We start from the raw sequence: 18492 nt of genomic DNA on the forward strand, positions 1-18492 counted from the left end.
AAACACATATAGGATCAAATGTTATTTCTTCCATGCTAATAAATGAATTATACTGAAAGTCGGTATGAAATATAAAACATACCGTATTTCTCCGTACTTTTAGGAGAAATCCAGAACTTTGGAAGAATAACTGTACATTTTCTATATTTCAGACCTTTTAATTAAGATATGAAACTGTCAAGGAGACAATGTTGGGGTCCCCAAAGCAAGCTAAACAAAGATAAAATATTTATGCTTCTAGAAATTATGATTTTATTTAGTATATCTGGCCAATTAAGTTTTTCTATAAATCAAAGAAGATATTACCAAAATTATATTAGCTACAAGAGGTAACACTTTGCTTCTATATATCAGCAGTTTTACTCAAGCCTTGCTTCTGTAGTTTCTAGGGGAATCTCAAAATTTATTATGGGAATTAAACGCTAGAACAAATTACTGGATTTACAGTGTTGTTTATGTTCGGTTTAGGATGTTGTGGAAACAATCAATATGAATATCGTCTGTTTCGAAAGGTTTTTCTTATTCTTTCAAAATTACCGCAAAAGTTGATAAATACATAAAATATGTTATAGATTGATATAATGCCAACACAATTCAGTCTACTTCTAGATCGGTTACATTAAAAAAATTTTTTTAAAAAATTACTATATAAACTTTAAAAACAAAATAAAAAATAAGAAAAAAAGCACCACAACAAAAAAGAAGAAAAACACACAAAAAAATACAAAAAATGAAAAAAAACAACCCATTATAAAAAACATATCCAAGCTATCAACACAACAAATATACATAGATATCTATTTATCATATTGTGGTACACATATCGACTTTTATTCTATGCTTTAAGATTTCCTTTGTGAACTTCATTATAAAATTTACATCAATTAGAAGTGTAAATATAACACCAATTATTCATATATATATTTCTCAATTTGATGTTGATATCATAAATTATCCTGTCTTTATTATGTTTAAAGTCTGAATCCTTGGAGAGGGGTGGCATACAAATCTAATTTATTATTATTATTATTATTATTATTATTATTAATTATTATTAAAAATATTCCTTCCATTTTCATACATCATTTTGTTTCCTTTTGTCAAGCCACTCGTATAGTAGTTTCCAAGTTTTATAGTAGTCCGAATCGTCTTTATCTTTTAATTCAATAGTCATTTTGTTCATTTCAGCACATTCGTTAGTATTTACAACTACTATAGGTCTTAAGTTTGAATTAGTAACTCATTATGTTTGCTATAAATATGATAATTAAGTACAACCAATAAATAAAGTACTTGTATGTGCAACAATTCTAAGTCAGGTCGCAAAAGCAAAGAAAGGCTGAAAATTGGCAAAATCTCATGCATACAAGCGTCCTCGTGTGAGATTTTGCGAATTTTTGCCAATTCTCCTATACTCTCACACACATTATCAGATGCGCATGCATTGCCGCTTCCAATACTGGAATGGAGATCCTAGGCGTACCAAGAGCAGCCCACCCTTGAATGAAGCCAAACATCAAGCTTCCACTTTCTATACTATCATTATTGTTAGCATATAGCATGGAAAAGGGGGATGGAATGTTGAGAGAGAGCTAATTTGAATATTGGTATGTAAATCAGTTTTTGGCAGTTGGAAGACAGAATTCTTTGGGGATTCGTATGCTGACTGTTGGTGAATTTGCATCATAGAGAGCATATGTAGAGAGAAATATAGTTATACTGTCAAGTTGTTTATTTGTGTAAATATGAAAGCAGTTCAATGAGTCTGTATTGGTTGCCGATCAGTTTCTGATCACAATTCAAAGTGTTGGTTATGACCTATAAAGCCCTTCATGGCATCGGACCAGAATATCTCCGGGACCGCCTTCTGCAGCACGAATCCCAGTGACCAGTTAGGTCCTACAGATTTGGCCTTCTTCGAGTCCCGTCGACTAAACAATGTCGTCTGGTGGGACTCAGGGGAAGAGCCTTCTCTGTGGCGGCCCCACCCCTCTGGAACCAGCTCCCCCCGGAGATTAGGATTGTGCTCACCCTCCTTGCCTTTCGTAAACTCCTTAAAACCCACCTCTGCCGTCAGGCATGAGGGAATTGAGACATTTCCCCCAGGCCTATATAGTTTATGCATGGTATGTTTGTGTATATGTCTGGTTTTTAAATAAGGGTTTTTAGATATTTTTAAATATTAGATTTGTTGCACATTGTTTTTTTGTTATTGCTGTGAGCCGCCCCGAGTCCGCAGAGAGGGGCGGCATACAAATCTAATAAATAATAATAATAATAAGCATAAGTTTTATATTGGAGTCATTGTATCATATACTAAAATATACATTGTAGCATGGTTCTGCTAGGAAGACTTTGCTGTATGAAGTAAAGAACATCACTTGAAAAACATAAATAACATAGAAATCAAACAATTATCAGGCAGAAGTTTCCTGTCGCCACCACTACCAATGTGGTTGCATTCGCAGCTCCGCAACCCCAAAATGTGTGTGAAATACACCTGCATGAGATTTGGCTTTTGCGCATGTGCAGGAAGCTAAATCTCATGTGAGGATGCTCACCAATTTTCAGCATTATTTTACTTGGTGGAAGGGAAAAAAAGCCCAAAATTGGCAAAATCTCTCTCACGCAGGGTCCTTGCATGAGATTTGGCTTCCTATGCATGCGCAGACACCAAAACTCGCACTGGTACATGAGTCAGGCATACAAAGCTACACGTGTAGCTCCATTTTTCCTACAGGAATGCTGCTTCCCGCCGTTCCCCCCCAGGAACTCAATACTGAATTTTCATATTATCTCTATTGGGTAGGAATGTGGAATGAGCTTCAGTCAGGTTCTTTGTTAACAGCTTGATTTTTCCTTGTTTTTCTGTGAGCCTTTTATTATGAGTAATATTTTATTTTGGGGGAGGGGTTGCTCCCCATGGAAGGAAGGAAGAGGAAGGAAGGAAGGGAGGGAGGGGGAGGGAGGGAGGCAGGCAGGCAGGAAGGCAGGAAGGCAGGAAGGAGGAAGGAGGGGGAAGGGAGGGAGTACCACAAAAACTTGGCTGGCACTAGGCACAGCTTCAGAGGATGCTTTGAAACAGCACAGCAAAGTCTGGAAGGGATCTCAGAGGTCATCTATTCCAACTCCCACTCCCCGGCAAAATGGACTGCTAACTTGGCCATACCCACCCAGTCACATGACCATCCCCACCTGGAGTTACACCTACCTGACCTTCAAGCTGCGCCCACAAAATAAGTCACATCCACAGGTAGGGAAAAATTCACATTTCAAACCCTGGATTAAAGTCAGTTTGTATAGTGGTTAAGGTGCTGTCCTAGAAACTAGGAAACTGTAATTGTAGTAGTCCTACTAGATCAGTTACTTTCTCTTGGTCAGTGTTTTTCAACCAGTGTGCCGTGGCACACTAGTGTGCCGCAAGACAGGGTCAGGTGTGCCACGAAGCTCAGAGAGAGAAAGAAAGGAAGAGAGAGAGAAAAAAAGAGAGAAAGAAAGCAAGAGAGAGAGAAAGAAAGCAAGAGAAAGAGCGAGAAAGAGAGAAAGAGTACAAGAAAAAGAAAGCAAGAGAGAGAGAGAAAGAGAGGGAGGGAAGGAGAGAGAGAGAGAAAGACATAGAGGGAGGTAGGGAGGGAGAGAGAAAGAGAGCAAGAAAGAGATGAAGGAAGGAAGAGAAAGAAAGAGGGATGGAAAGAGAGAGAGAAAGAAAGAGGAAGGGAGAGAAAGTGGGAGGGAGAGAGAAATAGAGCGAAAGGGAGGAAGAGAAAGAGAGAATTTTTTTGTCCAAACTTTTTTTAGCCGCCCTCCCGCCTGCTCAATGTGCCCCAGGGTTTCGTAAATGTAAAAAATGTGCCGTGGCTCAAAAAAGGTTGAAAATCACTGCTCTAGGTGACTAATTAACTACACTTAACTGGATCAAGAGTGAGTTTAGCATGTGGAAGCAAAACCAAATTAGCTCTACCTTATAATAGCTCTGGGTTAAGTTTCCCCAGTGTGACATGTCATATAACTGACTCTTGTCTTCATATTATATGAACAAAGTACAGTATTTCAGGTTTAGCTTCCAGTGAGAAATCTAATATTTATTTCATCTGCTACTGAATTTTTTCTTAAGAGTCTAAGATATTTTCAACATTTTTTCCCAACATCATAACTAAGATTAATAAATATGTTCTTTTATGGACTGATAAATGGTTAGAAAAAGTAACAGAGGAAAGTTTTCAATATCAGAAATTAAGCCACTGAATCCCTTAAGCATTGGGACCAATGCTTTTTAATATGTTCATAAGCTGACAGGCTTTTTGCCATGCACAGCAATTGAAAATCAACCTCACACTCAATAATATTTTATGCCATTGAGTGTCATTATGGATTCAGGCTGCCCTAAAAAGTCCATAAATAAAAAGCTTTTAGACTGATATAATGACTCTTACTGGCTAAGGGTTTTTTATTTTCATCTCATTAGCTTCAGCTCTTATGTAAATAATCTGAGATAAAATGTAAACTCTTCCAATTTGCAGATGATAGAAAACTATTCATATTAATATATGATACTGTACTTTCATACTGAACAATAAGTGAAATTCTATTTGCTGCACTTGAAAAAAAGGATATACAACAGTGGTTCTCATCCTTTCTAATGCTGCGACCCCTTAATACAGTTCCTCATGTTGTGATGACCCCCAACTATAAATATAGCACCAATTCTCCTAACAGAGCTTTAAGTTGATTGGCAGGAAGGTCAGAGGGATACCCACATTGTAAATGCTTGATTGATTAGATTGTAAAAATATGTTCCAAAGCGCCAGAATAGCCTTAGTTCCTAACATCATGGGAAATTTGTTTTTTCCCATGGTCTTAGGCTACCCATGTGAAATGGTGATTTGACCCCCCCAAAGGGGTCCCGACCCCCAAGTTGAGAACCACTGATATACTGTAGGATGTCATGCAAATTTTACTGAAATAAAATGCAATTGATCCTTTTTAAAAAATATTAGATTTGTTTCATTGTAACATTGTTATTATTGTTGTTGTGAGACGCCCCGAGACTTCAGAGAGGGGCGGCATACAAATCTAATAAATTATTATTATTATTTATTATTATGACCAGTGAAAGGCTGCAAAAATTTTTACTACCACACTGTGGGTGTGGCTTATTGTGTGGAGTGGCTTGCTGGCCATGTGACCAAATGTGGGGGTGGCTTGACAATCATGTGACCAGGGGTGGCTTAAAGGTCATGTGACTGGGTGGGAGTGGCTTACCGACCAAGATCAGTTTTCAAATAGGTGCTTGGACTCTTTTTCAGTTGATTAAGTCACATTATTTGAATATCCACAAAAAGGACAAATGACAGACAGCATTATTTGTTGAGGAGCACAGTAACATTTTAAGGTTTTGTACCGAACCCACACAAGGCTCAATATGATAACAGATTAGGCAAGTAGCTCAATTTTCTTTAATTGCTATAAACGTTCAGTTCAAGCAATGATTAAAATTTAATTATTTAATTATTTCCTATTTTAAAAGTAATTAAGGATCATACTAAGGTACTAGAAAAGGAAGGACAATAAAAAAAATATTAAGTATTCAAATAAATATTGCATAAACTTATTACCCCTACTGCGACACTCCCAAAAGTGAAGGGCTACCAAAAATTTTATTATCACACTGTGGCCGTAGTTTATGCAGGACGCCCTGCATTTTCTTTCAAGATCGTTCAGTGCAAATTGGGTGCTCTGGGCTGGAGCTCCATTTTCGCCCCACTGCGTTCCCCAAAGTCCGGGCAGTAGCCCACCCCTGGTAGCAGCCCATCACTGCTTATGGCACACATTCATCATTAAGCTTCAAATTTGTATTCAGAAATTAATTGGTCCTAAATCAATAGGCACTGTGGAAGGTTCAGGCAGGGCTATAAAAGCAGCCCATTCCTAATAATAATAATAATAATAATAATAATAATAATAATAATAATAATAATAATAATAATAATAATAATGTACCTAGTTGAATTATTTATCATTATGAATAATAATAATAATAATATTATAATATTATAATATAATAATAATACTTATTATTATTATTTATAGATAATAATATAAATATTATACAAATCTAATAATAACTCCTAGGAAACCTCTATCAAACAGATACTTTAATGCCAGCCATCACTATACGGGTAGCAACAACAGCCATAAGGCAGACCAGCTGACAAACCAAGTTCAATCATCAATGGGGAGGCCGAGCAGGTTGAATGATTCCCACCCATCGGAGTTTGTGAACTAAACGTGGATTTTTCCAACAACCACAATTGGAAGAAACCACCGGCTGACACGATTCCCGCGTGTATCTAGCCGCTATTAAAAATAGCTTCCCTTTCAGCTCTTGAACGACCTTTTCCCTCAATAACGGGCCCGCAGGGGTGGGGGAGATATTGCGCGCGTTCGCGCCTCCTCCACCGGTTGCTTTCGCGGTTTCTGGCGGGAAGCGTCCCTCAGTTGGCTCGTTCTGCGCGCAAAACGGGCGTCTGGCTGCCGCGGCACCTGACTTAGAGCCGTCATTTCGCATAGAAGCGGCGGGGCTGACGAGGACGGCGAAAGTTGCTCCGGACCCTGTCACTTTCCATTCTTCCGTCCATTTTTTTTTTGTCCTCGTCCTCGGAGAAGCAACAAGGGGCTGAGAGGGAGACAGCTTTCCGCTCCACAAGCCCCTGGACGGCCGCTTCGTGAAGCGGGTAAGTAAGTACTTTAAGCGGGCTGGCGGCTGAACCTTGTCGTTGGGGGGCAGGGGGCGGAGAGACGGAGCAAAATAAGAGAGGACAGAGCAATTTGAGTAACGGTTACTTCGCTTTTCTGTCATTGTGGTGGATTCGTACCGCCCTTCGAGCGCTCCTAACGGTTCACTCAGCCGGGCGCTTTAGAGGCGCCCTTATACGGGTCTCCAACTTTGGCCGCTTTAAGCCTGGCGGACTTCAACTCCCAGAATTCCCCAGCCAGCAAAGCAAAGCCAGCAAAGCAAAGCTGGCTGTGGAATTCTGGGAATTGAAGTCCGCCAGGCTTAAAGCTGCCAAGGTTGGAGACCCCTGCCCTTTAGCAGCGGCGCGCCGTCTCCTTTGCACTCCCCGGGTCTAACTGGGAGCCAGGGTGGTTCGAAATGAGCTGATCCTGGAATAAACTGACTAAAGACTTGGTTGAAATACTTAGCTATTCTCCACTTGGTGTCCTTTTACTGTATTGCTCTGTGCGAGCATAGTCAGGCTGCTGGATAGGGGTTTAGGGAAATTGGGATCCCCAGGTTTGAGAAAGCGGCATTGAAACCCCGTGTTAGAACAGGTTTGGTTTTTTTTTTTAAAAGGGTGACTTTATTTGCTTTTAATTTTGCCACTTTATAATCCACTGCAGTGCGTCAGAAATTTGTACTAAGCCTTGCATTTGTACCTTATGGAGTGTTATACTCTAGCTATATACTCTAGCTACTGGTAAGTCTTTGAGTCTTCGGAGAGGGGTGGCATACAAATCTAATAAATTATTAATTATTATTATTGTGTATGTGTGTATGTGTGTATATATACTGCTCAAAAAATAAAGGGAACACTTAAATAACAGAATATAACTCCAAGTAAATCAAACTTCTGTGAAATCAAACTGTCCGTTTAGGAAGCAACACTGATTGACAATCAATTTCATTTTGTTGACAGCACATTCAGCTTTGTACAGAACAAAGTATTCAATGAGAATATTTCATTCATTCAGATCTAGGATGTGCTATTTGAGTGTTCCCTTTATTTTTTTGAGCTGTGTGTGTGTATACACACACACATACACACACACACACACACACATATCTATACACACACATACATACATACACATACATACATACATATATATACATTTTTCTGACAACTATATATATAACTAAATGTATACACATACATACATAAAAATGTGTATACTGTACATATATATATATATATACAGTATATAATTCAACAAAAATCACACACACACACATATATATATGTTTTCGTAGATTTTCACGGGTACAGGTATGAAGGTCTTGGCATATTCGGGTTTCTTCCGAATATCCCAGCCATACAAACTGAAACCAGACCCAGAACAACACAGTCAAGTAGCCTGCAAGCTCCAACTACTCAGGATATCACCCCCAACCCACAAACATCAACTAATAAACTTACATCAATTACTTCAAAGACCCAAGGTGTTACACCACTGACTCACATAGAAGTTTCAACACAACTTGCAGCTGTTGAGCCAGCACGCCACACCCACCCAGTGGGGACCTTGTCAAAATGTCGCCAGAAATCACTGAATCCTACACGGGAAGAAACCTGAATATGCCAAGACCTTCATATATATATGTATGTATGTATGTATGTATATATATATGTACATACATACATAAATACATACATACATACATACATATATATACATCAATATATATAGTATAAAGCAGTGTAATCCATTCTATAATGCAAAGGTGGAGTAACTTTGGTGATAAGGTTCTGCCTATCCCAGCTATTAGTAAATCTAAAGTCTATTAGATTGCTATAAAGTAGTGCAGGTAGAAGCGAGAAAGGTTCTAATTTTCTACAAAGGGTAATTTTAAGATTCCTATATAACTGTTTAAAATGAAAAACTCCAGTGGTAGGATCTCGTTAAAAGCTCTGCAAAGATTTCATGCACAGCATGCACATGGAACTAAATTTTTACCTTTCTATTGCCTCAATCACTGAAGTTACTCTTTAAAAGGTTGCAATGTGATGCCTGTTGGTATAGTGATGACTTGTATTAAAGATGAACAAGTATATAGAGGTTGATAGAGGTTTCCTAGGAGTTATTAGGAATGGCCTGTTTTTATAGCCCTGCTTGAACCTTATTCAGTGCTTATTGATTTAGGACCAGTTAATTTCTGAATACATATTTGAAGCTTAATGGTAAATGTGTGTCATAAGGATCAATTGCATTTTATTTCAGTAAGATTTGCATGGCCTCCTATATGGTAGGGTCTGAAAAACAGAACCAAAATACAAGTGGAATTGTTCAAAACATCCTATCTCATTTTTTATTTCTATAAAAAAAATCTATATTATTATGTACAATGAGAGCACATGCACCACGACAAATTCCTTGTGTGTCCAATCTCACTTGGCCAATAAAATTCTATTCTATTCATTCTATTCTATTCTATAAAAGGTAGCATATGGATAATGAATAAATAAAAAGAAAAAGTGGGTAGTTAAACTGAAATTCACCAACTGCAATTTGGACGACTTTGGCACTCAATTTAAAAAGTTTAAAAACAGGTTCATGGAAGATCAGGTCCTATAACTACTAGTATTGATGTCTATTTGCTGTGTCTTCAATCACAGAAAACATTCTTTATGTATTGGTTACTGTGAGTTTATAGTGGAAGGCAGTTATTACCTCAGTAAATGCTTGTGAGTTTCTCAATGCATCCACTTCACTACTTTGTGACGCAGAGAAGGAGTAAACATCTGTTGCAGCAGAGCTAGTCTGATGTTCCTATGACGTAAAATACAGACCTACAACTTTCCTCCATCCACCTATCCACTTAGGAATGTTTACATGCTCCTGTCACAGGATACCCCAAATTTATGTTGAACTAGATTGGCTTTCATGGATTGCAATGCTATACAAATATTTAACTTGGCACAATATTCATAGTTTGTTTTATTTGCATAGTGCTAAACTTTAAGCCATGTTTTACAAACCATATTGTATAACAATGTGATAACCAAGTCTACACAAGATAATATCACCTATATTTGAAATTGGTTTTGTACTATACAGGTATGAAATGGCTGAAAGATTCCTTATTAATAGTGCCCTATAGAAGCAGTGTTCTTGTAGTGAAATGTGTTGCTTTCAGCAAGCTTAGTGATCTCTTTGTTATGGTTGTTTGCACATATTATTTAGGCTAAAATATTTTTGATTTACTATGTTCTTAAACCTAAAATTAGAGAATCTTATTCCATTCGCCAGTGAACGAATCTATAATAATCTATGGATTGTTGCATAGAGTATATGAGCTACTGTATATTGGGTTGTAGTATTTGCAAACTACTGTATTCCTTGGTCTAAAGATTTGACTTATTGCACTATTTAACTATAGGGTACAAATCATCAGTTCTAAGATTTGACACTTATGCTGACACATAATCATTGATCTTGTCAGAACAAGAAACCTCTATCAAATGTTTTGCGAAAGATGCAGACAAACTGTAATACTGATGTGAGAATGATTTGGACCTATTTTTACAAGGATAAATTAAGGAATGCATCTTTTTACATGCCTGAAGAAGGGTCAAATAGAAAACCTGTCTCTTTTGTTCCAGAGTGAAAATCATGAATTAATGTTAAATTATATGAAGGAGATTTTGACTGGATATTAGAAAATTTAGCAGTTGAATCAATTTCTAAGGGAAGTTGGAGCTCCTCTTCCCTAGATGTTGTTCAAGTTCAGCCATCTGTTGAGGGAGCTTTAATTAGGCTTACGTCACTAATAAAATTGGACCCATTAACCTAAACGCATCTTTCCAATTCTGATGTCTTTTTAAAAAAAATGAATAATGCCAAAGAATAGCTACGCTCTATTCAATCATCACTAATTCCAAGAGATCATAAGCATATGTTCCCTACATTTTTATTTTTCAAAAGCTTCATTGAAAACTTCAGCAAAGATGAAATGAATATTCTGCATGTCACAGATGTTAGTAGAATATTATGCATGCTTTGAAATCATTTCAAATTTAATATCTCTCCAGTAGGTTCCTTTTTGTACAAAATCAGCAACACTGCTTGTCAAAAGTAGGGGTAGCTATTTCAAGATACAGTATATACTCATTTAACAACGGAACAATCAAAGGAAATATTGGCTGGCAAGAAAATAATTTTTCTCTAGTTGTTAGAGTGATATTATTTAACCTCTTAAGATGTTTATAATATTTATTTTGCTTGAAGTTTTCTTAAGCAGGCACAATATATGCATGAAATAAAAATGACAAATTTGTTTTCTTGGTTAGTCGACGAAGATCTGTATTGTTAGGGATGATCTGTCTGTCATTCTAGAATTAATGTAATTTGCAGTTCCATTTTATACAAAATGCAAAAGTCTTAGAGGTGCATTGGAACCGAGTTGTTGCTTAGTGATGAAATTGTGCAGTTGACTACAGACAGTAAAGATTTCCACCTTTATATTGGGTATTGTTGAATTTTGATTGAAATTAAATTTAACTCTTGCTTTGAATACACAATCATTTTTTGCTAGACAACTATAAGCATAGTTGTCTTTTCCAGCATACCCCATTAGTGATCCTGCCAATCACCTCCCTTTTCTGAAACAATTATATTCTGCATAAATTCTTCAAAATCAACTTACCTACCATATTTTGGTTTATAAAATGCACCTTTTTCCTCCCTAAAAGAGGCTGATAATTTGGGTGTGTCTTATACTCTGAATGTAGCTTTTTTCCTCCCAGCCCTAACTAGCTGCTAACAATCTTCCCAGTTCTTACTTTGCAGGCTCTTTCATTGTTTCTCTCTGCAAGGAATGTTTTCCAAGCCCTAAGTCTTTGCAGAGTTTTTTTCATTACTCTAACAGAATAATTTTTCTCTAGTCCCTCAGAATAATTTTTTAAAGCCTACTTATTGACTCAAAGTTTCTTTCCAGCCCTAACAATGTTCCCAGCTCTTACCTGCTTACAAGCTCTTTCATTGTTACTCTCTGCAATGAAGAATGTTTTCCAAGTCCTAAATCTTTGTAGGGTTTTTTCCTTTGCTCTACTTGCTCAGACTGTTTCCTTCCAGGTATTAATGATGATCCAAGCTCTTACTGGCTTGCAAGATCTTTCATTGTTGGTCTATCATAATATTTTTTAAGCCCTTAACCAGGGGATAAAATAATGTGCTGAAGCTGACCAGACCAAGGACACTAGCCAGATGAATACCTGGTAAACAGATTATTTTCCCTATTGTCCTTCCCAAAAACTAAGGTGCGTCTTATACTCTGAAAAATACGGTATTTATTTTGCTCATTATGAATGTGGCTTTGGAGGGTCTAGGAATGTTTGCCTCTTCCTCTTTGCTGCACCTGTTTCATCTCCAGCCTTCTGCCCCCGCCCCCCCCAGCCATTCAGCGCTGCCTTTTCTCCCTGGCCCTTTTGCAGAATGGCTCAGAAGCACTTTCACGTGGCCTTTTAAACACAGGGGGCACTTTGCCACCAGCCAATCAGAGGATTGTTTCAGAATTAGTGAATCAGAAAAGATTCTATGAAGTAGATACTTTTTTGACAAAGACAGGGAAACTGCGCTCATTTGTTACTTCAATTTCTGCCTTCTAATCAAATTAAAATATAAAACTCCCTTTCCTTCTCCTAAAAACGCTACTTCCAGCACACGCGCAGGCAAGAGTGGAAGGGAATGAAAAGAAATGAATCCTTTGATTGACTGGTGGCAAAGTGTCCCTTGCGTCCAAAAGGCCAGGGTGAAAATGCTTTTGAACCCATTCCGCGAAAGGGCCAGGGAGAAAAGGCAGTGCCGAATGGCTGGAAGGCGGAAGGCTGGAGACGAAACAAGCGCAGCAAAGAGGAGGAGGCAAACAGTCCATTCCAGGCTTTGGAAAATGCCCTCATTTAAAAAATCCTGTACAATATATAGGAGAGGAACTTTAAACGAATCCCAGGCAATGCAGTCTTCTTCCCATAGGGATGATTTGACTCCATTCTAAATGAACACGGGATAACTGCTGCTTGAACTGCTCCATTTAGGATTAATATTCCATGGGCATTCTCATTGCAGCATCCGCATGGTCAAGTGATCAAAATTCGGACACTTCGCAACTGGCATGTATTTATGATGATTATGATGGTAATCATCTTTTGCAATCTTCAGACAGGAAAAGTCAATGGAGAAGCCAGATTCACTTAACAGCCGTGTTACTAACCTAACACCTGCAGTGATTCACTTAGCATCTGGCAGGAAAGATCATAAAATGGAGCAAAATTTAACAATTGTCTTGCTTAGCAACAGAAATTTTGGTTTTACTTACTTTTAGTATTAAATTTTATTTTATTCAAAAATTTAAACTACAAAACCTGGATATAAATGATAACATCACAAAACCACAATTGACAAAATAAAAGCGAGTAAATAAATCTAGTTCATAATTCATCGTGGCAACAACTCCCAATAGTTGAAACCCCAAAGCTCAGGAAAAGGTGTTGGTTTAAACTTCCCTCCTCAATGGCAAGAAAGAGCAGGTCATCCTCATGTGAAAGTAGACTTTTCTACTTTTTCTGGATTAGTTACAGAGAAAGTGAGTTTCCTGAACCCCATTGCATTGCTTTATAGGGAGTATGAAGATGCACACCAGGCTTCTCAATTCACATATAATAGGATGGGCAAATTTTTATCTAGAAAAGATGTTCCCAGCTATAATTCTGACTCAGAATGAGTACAGCTAAGGTTCATCAAGTTATTGACTATAATCTGCTCTTCTATTAATTCTATTGTAGGTATGACTTGAAACTATGACAACAATTTCAGCAATGCATTTCTTCTCACACAGTAAAAAAGAAACATAGAAAAATATTGATGCAGTTTTAATACATTGTAAAAACACTTAAGGGGATGCTGAAAAATAGGTGGAAAAATCATTATTTAATATTTATATTGCCACTTCAAAAACCCCATTCTTTAATAGACTCTACAGCCCATTTAACTCAGGACATAAGTGGAATTCTTACTTCACCAATGTGTTACTTTTTTGTGCAGAACTGCACCATACAGTGGCTGTAATTGAAAGGGTAGCTTGTTTGACTACAATGGGAAAAATATCTTTATTGAACCACATACACAGAAGTCTCTATAGATCATTTAGATAAATGTTTGGATAAGCTTGGCCACAAGAACATAATTGTTTCAGTATCATGAGTGAACAGCGAAAATATTCTGTGAACAAACTGTTCTAATATGTAGAAGAGCTACTTTCAGGTGCTCTGTATCTGTAGCAAAATGAGTGTTTCAGGCATATTGATTCATACTTGGAATATGATAGAGTAGCTTTGTTCAGGTATGGATAGAAATTCAATTGTTTGAAATAGAAGGGTTTTGAGAGAGGAATATCCAAATATGCTAGCAGTTGGGGAATGACATGTCATAGACGGAAGACGGGGTGATGGGCAGGCTGATTGGATCTGCTACTCTGGGAATTCCTATAGGAAGGAGAGAGTTACACACCAATCTTGCTCCATTAATCCAATAACATCTCTCCAGATTTCCATCACCACCAAAATTTAGCACAAATCAAACCATTCCAGGTTTTGCTTTGAGTAACCTATAGCTTATCAGATTTCTTGAAAATTATGGCTTATTTCAAGTTTCAAATAAAATATATTTTCCATTCTGTGCACATCCTGCTCCAAATTTAGGGAAAAAAATATCTGGCATGGACAACTGGTTTTCTCTGTATCTGGCATTATTTCAAAATTTAAATTGATGGAATTTTATTAGACAAGAATGTTGATAATATGTAAAAATTAATGCAAATATTGAATTAATTCTGAAATTACAGTATGTATTGTAGTCTAAGCTATTAATGAAAATCAAGATTTTTGTAAAGTATAACTTTTTAATGCAATTCCTAGCAATTTCTAAATTCTATATGCCAGGATATGAAGGATTGTCTTTCTAGTATAAAAATTACTAAGCATTCTTCTGTTGCTGCTTTTAGAGAATGATAACTCTATTCTGTTTTCACTTCTACCATTTTCTATCTACATGTTTGTGTGGATACATTTGGAAAATTAGAAAACCATCTATAATTAAAGCCAAAGTTTCCAACCTTTTAGGATTGGTAGGCATAGATACAGTGTTCAGAAAATGTCAGACTATCTACAGGAAGGGTGGCTTTGAAAAGTCAAGATGTGAGCTATAAGATTTTATGATGCATATTTAAAAAAGGAGCAGGGTTTTATTGCATGATATTAATCACCATCTTGACCTTTTTAATGCCTTTGCAGACATCCCTGGAACATGTAGGGGATTATTGAAAAATAATGCTGGGGAAAGACAAACAGTTCCTGTCATTTTGCATGTATTAGAGTATCACTTGCCTATGCATTTATTCCACCCTCTATAAGATCACAGGTTTAAAGGGAATGCTAGTTTTATCTCAGGCTGAAGGGACAAATCTTGAATTCTGCTCATAGAATCCTCATGTTCAAATTGCCTACAGCATTGCTGTTTACCTAAAAGCTACTGTGTTTTCCCAAAAATAAGACCCTGATTTATATTTTTTGAACCCTGAAATAAGGACTTGGCCTCTTTGCTGTGCACTCAAAAGTCCGATTAGGCTTATTATCAGGGGATGTCTTATTTTGGGGGGGAAACAGGGTAGTTGTCTATATAGGATATATAAATAAATTTTCAAATTAAAAATAGATTCAACTATTTACAGAGAAGTCCTATTTTTATTTCCCCTCATTAGATAAAAGTTCAAATGTTTAAGTGTTATATTAATATTCTATTCTTTTTTGTTTAACTTCTCTTAAAATTAGGTCACATTTCAACTGTTCTAACCATCACTTGAAAAAAAAAGAATGGAAAAAGCCACAGAATTTTCCTCGGATGGCAACTCTTTGATTAGAGCTGTTTATCACAGAAGACTTCGCCTTACAAGATTATTGTTAGAAGGTGGGGCCTACATTAATGAAAGCAATGACCAGGGTGAAACACCTTTAATGGTTGCTTGTAAAACAAAGCATGTAGACCATCAGAGTGCTAGCAAGTTCAAAATGGTGAAATACCTTTTGGAAAATAATGCAGACCCAAACATACAAGACAAAACTGGAAAGACAGCGTTGATGCATGCTTTCTTGCAAAAAGCTGGCCCCGAAGTGATTTCTTTGCTCATCAGAAGTGGAGCTGATTTAAGTTTACAAGACCATTCAGGAAACACAGTTCTTCTATATTCAGTGAATTCAGAGGATAAGGAAGCTCTAAAAATTATTCTAGATGCTTGTAAAGCAAAGGGAAAAGAAGTTATAATCATTACCAAAGACAGATCTCCATCTGGAAAGCAAAGAACTAGGCAGTTCTTAAATGTGCCTCCTCCTGATGTTGATGAATGTCAGTTTTCAAGTTCTTGCACTTCTCCATCAGAAGTAGAAGTTAAAACAACTTTGCTCCCTCCTACAGATTCAAATGACACAAACCAGTCTCTCTTTAATTTCAAAGACCTGAGTCATCCTGAAAGAAAGGAAGGTGCACCTGAACAGCAATCACCTTCTAGAAAAATACACACAGGTCCTCAAATGCCAAACACCAAAATTTACTCTGAACCTTGGATGAAAACTTCCTCTTCACACTTGAATCAGAATCAAATATCTTGTTTGCAAGAGGAGCTTCACGATATAACTCCGGAAGAAGAGTTATGTTTCAAAATCAATAATCTAGCCCTGTCTAAGAGATATATCACTAGGCATCACAGCATTGATATTAAGGATACCCTTAATTTCCTGAAAAGCTTTGAACAAACTGCCTCAAGAAAGATGTCGTGTGATGAAATAAACTCTAATTCCCTTTTTGCTGAGACTGGTCGGAGTGAAATTCCTTCAGACCAAAATATGGATATGAACTTCATTTCCACCCTGAAAAGCATCGTTCAAAGGAGAAACCTGGGTGCAAACCATTATAGTTCTGATTCACAGTTAACTAGCTTAGGCCCTGTTACGGAAGACAGCAAATTACTTCTAGGGAAGAAAAAGCTCCTTTCACCATCTCCATCGCTATCTTCAAGTTCTAAAGAATTGATTGAAAATATGCCTCCGAGTTTCTTAAGCAGGAGAAATCACACTATTCTAGAGAGACGGGGTTCAGATCACACTGTCCTTGCTAGACCTAACTTTCTCCCACCCTTAAATGTGAATTTTCATTCCCCAATCTCTGATCTCTACAAGATAAATAACGTATCTCCCTGTGGACAAAAACCCCTAATTCCAACAGCGCCAGCTTACCCCAAAGACTTCAAGAACACAACTCTGTTGACAAGAAGGCAGTCGTTACAAACAGAGCAGATCAAGCAGCTGGTAAACTTTTAGCGAATGATAACGATAACAAATGTATGTCTGGTTCCCTCAATATTTTTTTCTTGTATAAAAATTAGCTGCTCAAGCATCTCGGTTAACAAATTACATCAGCCATTCTAAATTGATGTTGAAATGAAGCTGCAAAAAAGAACCGTCTTGTTTGATTGGAGAAATATGTGTTAAAAATAAATGTTTATTTAGCTTTAGCTTATCAAGTTGTGTGAACCCAACCCATGGTAGCTTTTGAACAATATCTGTGACTTTGAAGCTTATTTGAATTTAGCTGCAGTGAACTATGAAATACCACTGCCCTCATCATACATTCCATTATAAACACAAAAGATTGGATATTCTTGCTTAGCATAAGTATTTTAAACTACAAGTTGTTCATAGAACACTTTTAACCTTAGCAAATGTAAAGCAAGTCTTTTATACAGCCTACTGCATCCTTCTCCAGTGGAGCTTCCCAGGTGTGTTTTTTTAAAATATGCATCAACTGCTCACACCCCTGCTGTCGTGTGACTGCATTTTGGGCACTTGGCAACTGACCCACATTTATGTCCATTTACAGAGTCCTTTAGTCAGTCACATGAATGCAATTTATGATGTTTTTGTTGGAAATCATATTTTCTTCTGATTTGCAGCAGATATGCCCCATGATGAACAATGTGTTCACTTAACTGCCAGAAAAAGGTTATAAAATGGATCTGGTCATGGTGTGTCTCACAAGTTACCATCTAATAATGGTGGGTCCATTACAGTATTATAATTTGAGGATTACCTATATAATATATTCACCAGTTAATAAAATATCACTAGGGAAGGAAATAAAAGGAAATGTCTATTTGCAGATAGTATTTTGTTAGCTTTCACATGTGTCACTTTCAAATTTAAGAGATACTAAAAAAACAAAGCCACTTCTCTAAAAGTTGTTGAGTAATATTGTGTTTGTTAGCCTCTTCTCTAACAAAGAACTTGATCAAAATGCAATCGCAATTTAGCCATTAACCACTGGGATTGTTCATATAGTCTGTTTTTTTTGAGATGAGTTAGGTTTCAGTTTCTGTAATTATCTTGCCAATAATCCAATCTGAAAATTATGGAAGTTGAAGTCTACCACATCCAAAGGTTGTTAGGAGTCCTAGTGACACAGTGGTTAGAATGCAGTATTGCGGGCCAATTGCCCACAACCTGGAATTCGATCCTGACAGGGCTCAAGGTTGATCCATCCTTTCAATGAAATGAAACCCCAGTCAACAAAGCGGTGGAAGTGATGTGCCGGTGCCTAGAGGCTGTTGGGGCCTGGATGGGTGTCAACAGACTCAAGCTCAACCCGGATAAGACGGAGTGGTTGTGGGTT

General features: G+C 37.2%; 2 protein-coding genes across 2 annotated transcripts in view; one reads left to right on the forward strand and one right to left on the reverse strand.

The window, feature by feature from the left end:
* Positions 1-18492, reverse strand: part of FAM151B (family with sequence similarity 151 member B) — a 786337-nt gene that overhangs the window by 747982 nt on the left and 19863 nt on the right. The gene's annotated exons all lie outside the window — the stretch shown is intronic.
* ANKRD34B (ankyrin repeat domain 34B) lies at positions 6411-17341 on the forward strand. The gene is made up of 2 exons (XM_070736347.1): positions 6411-6734; positions 15603-17341. The coding sequence occupies exon 2, from the start codon at positions 15645-15647 to the stop codon at positions 17142-17144; it is 1500 nt and encodes a 499-aa protein (XP_070592448.1). The 5' UTR covers positions 6411-6734; positions 15603-15644; the 3' UTR covers positions 17145-17341.

Source organism: Erythrolamprus reginae, chromosome 2 (assembly GCF_031021105.1).
Source record: "Erythrolamprus reginae isolate rEryReg1 chromosome 2, rEryReg1.hap1, whole genome shotgun sequence".
NCBI classification, from domain to species: Eukaryota; Metazoa; Chordata; class Lepidosauria; order Squamata; family Dipsadidae; genus Erythrolamprus; species Erythrolamprus reginae.

What these genes read in the sequence shown, in the direction of transcription:
- ANKRD34B (XM_070736347.1), top strand. Translation starts at nt 15,645, where the DNA reads ATGGAAAAAGCCACAGAATTTTCCTCGGATGGCAACTCTTTGATTAGA.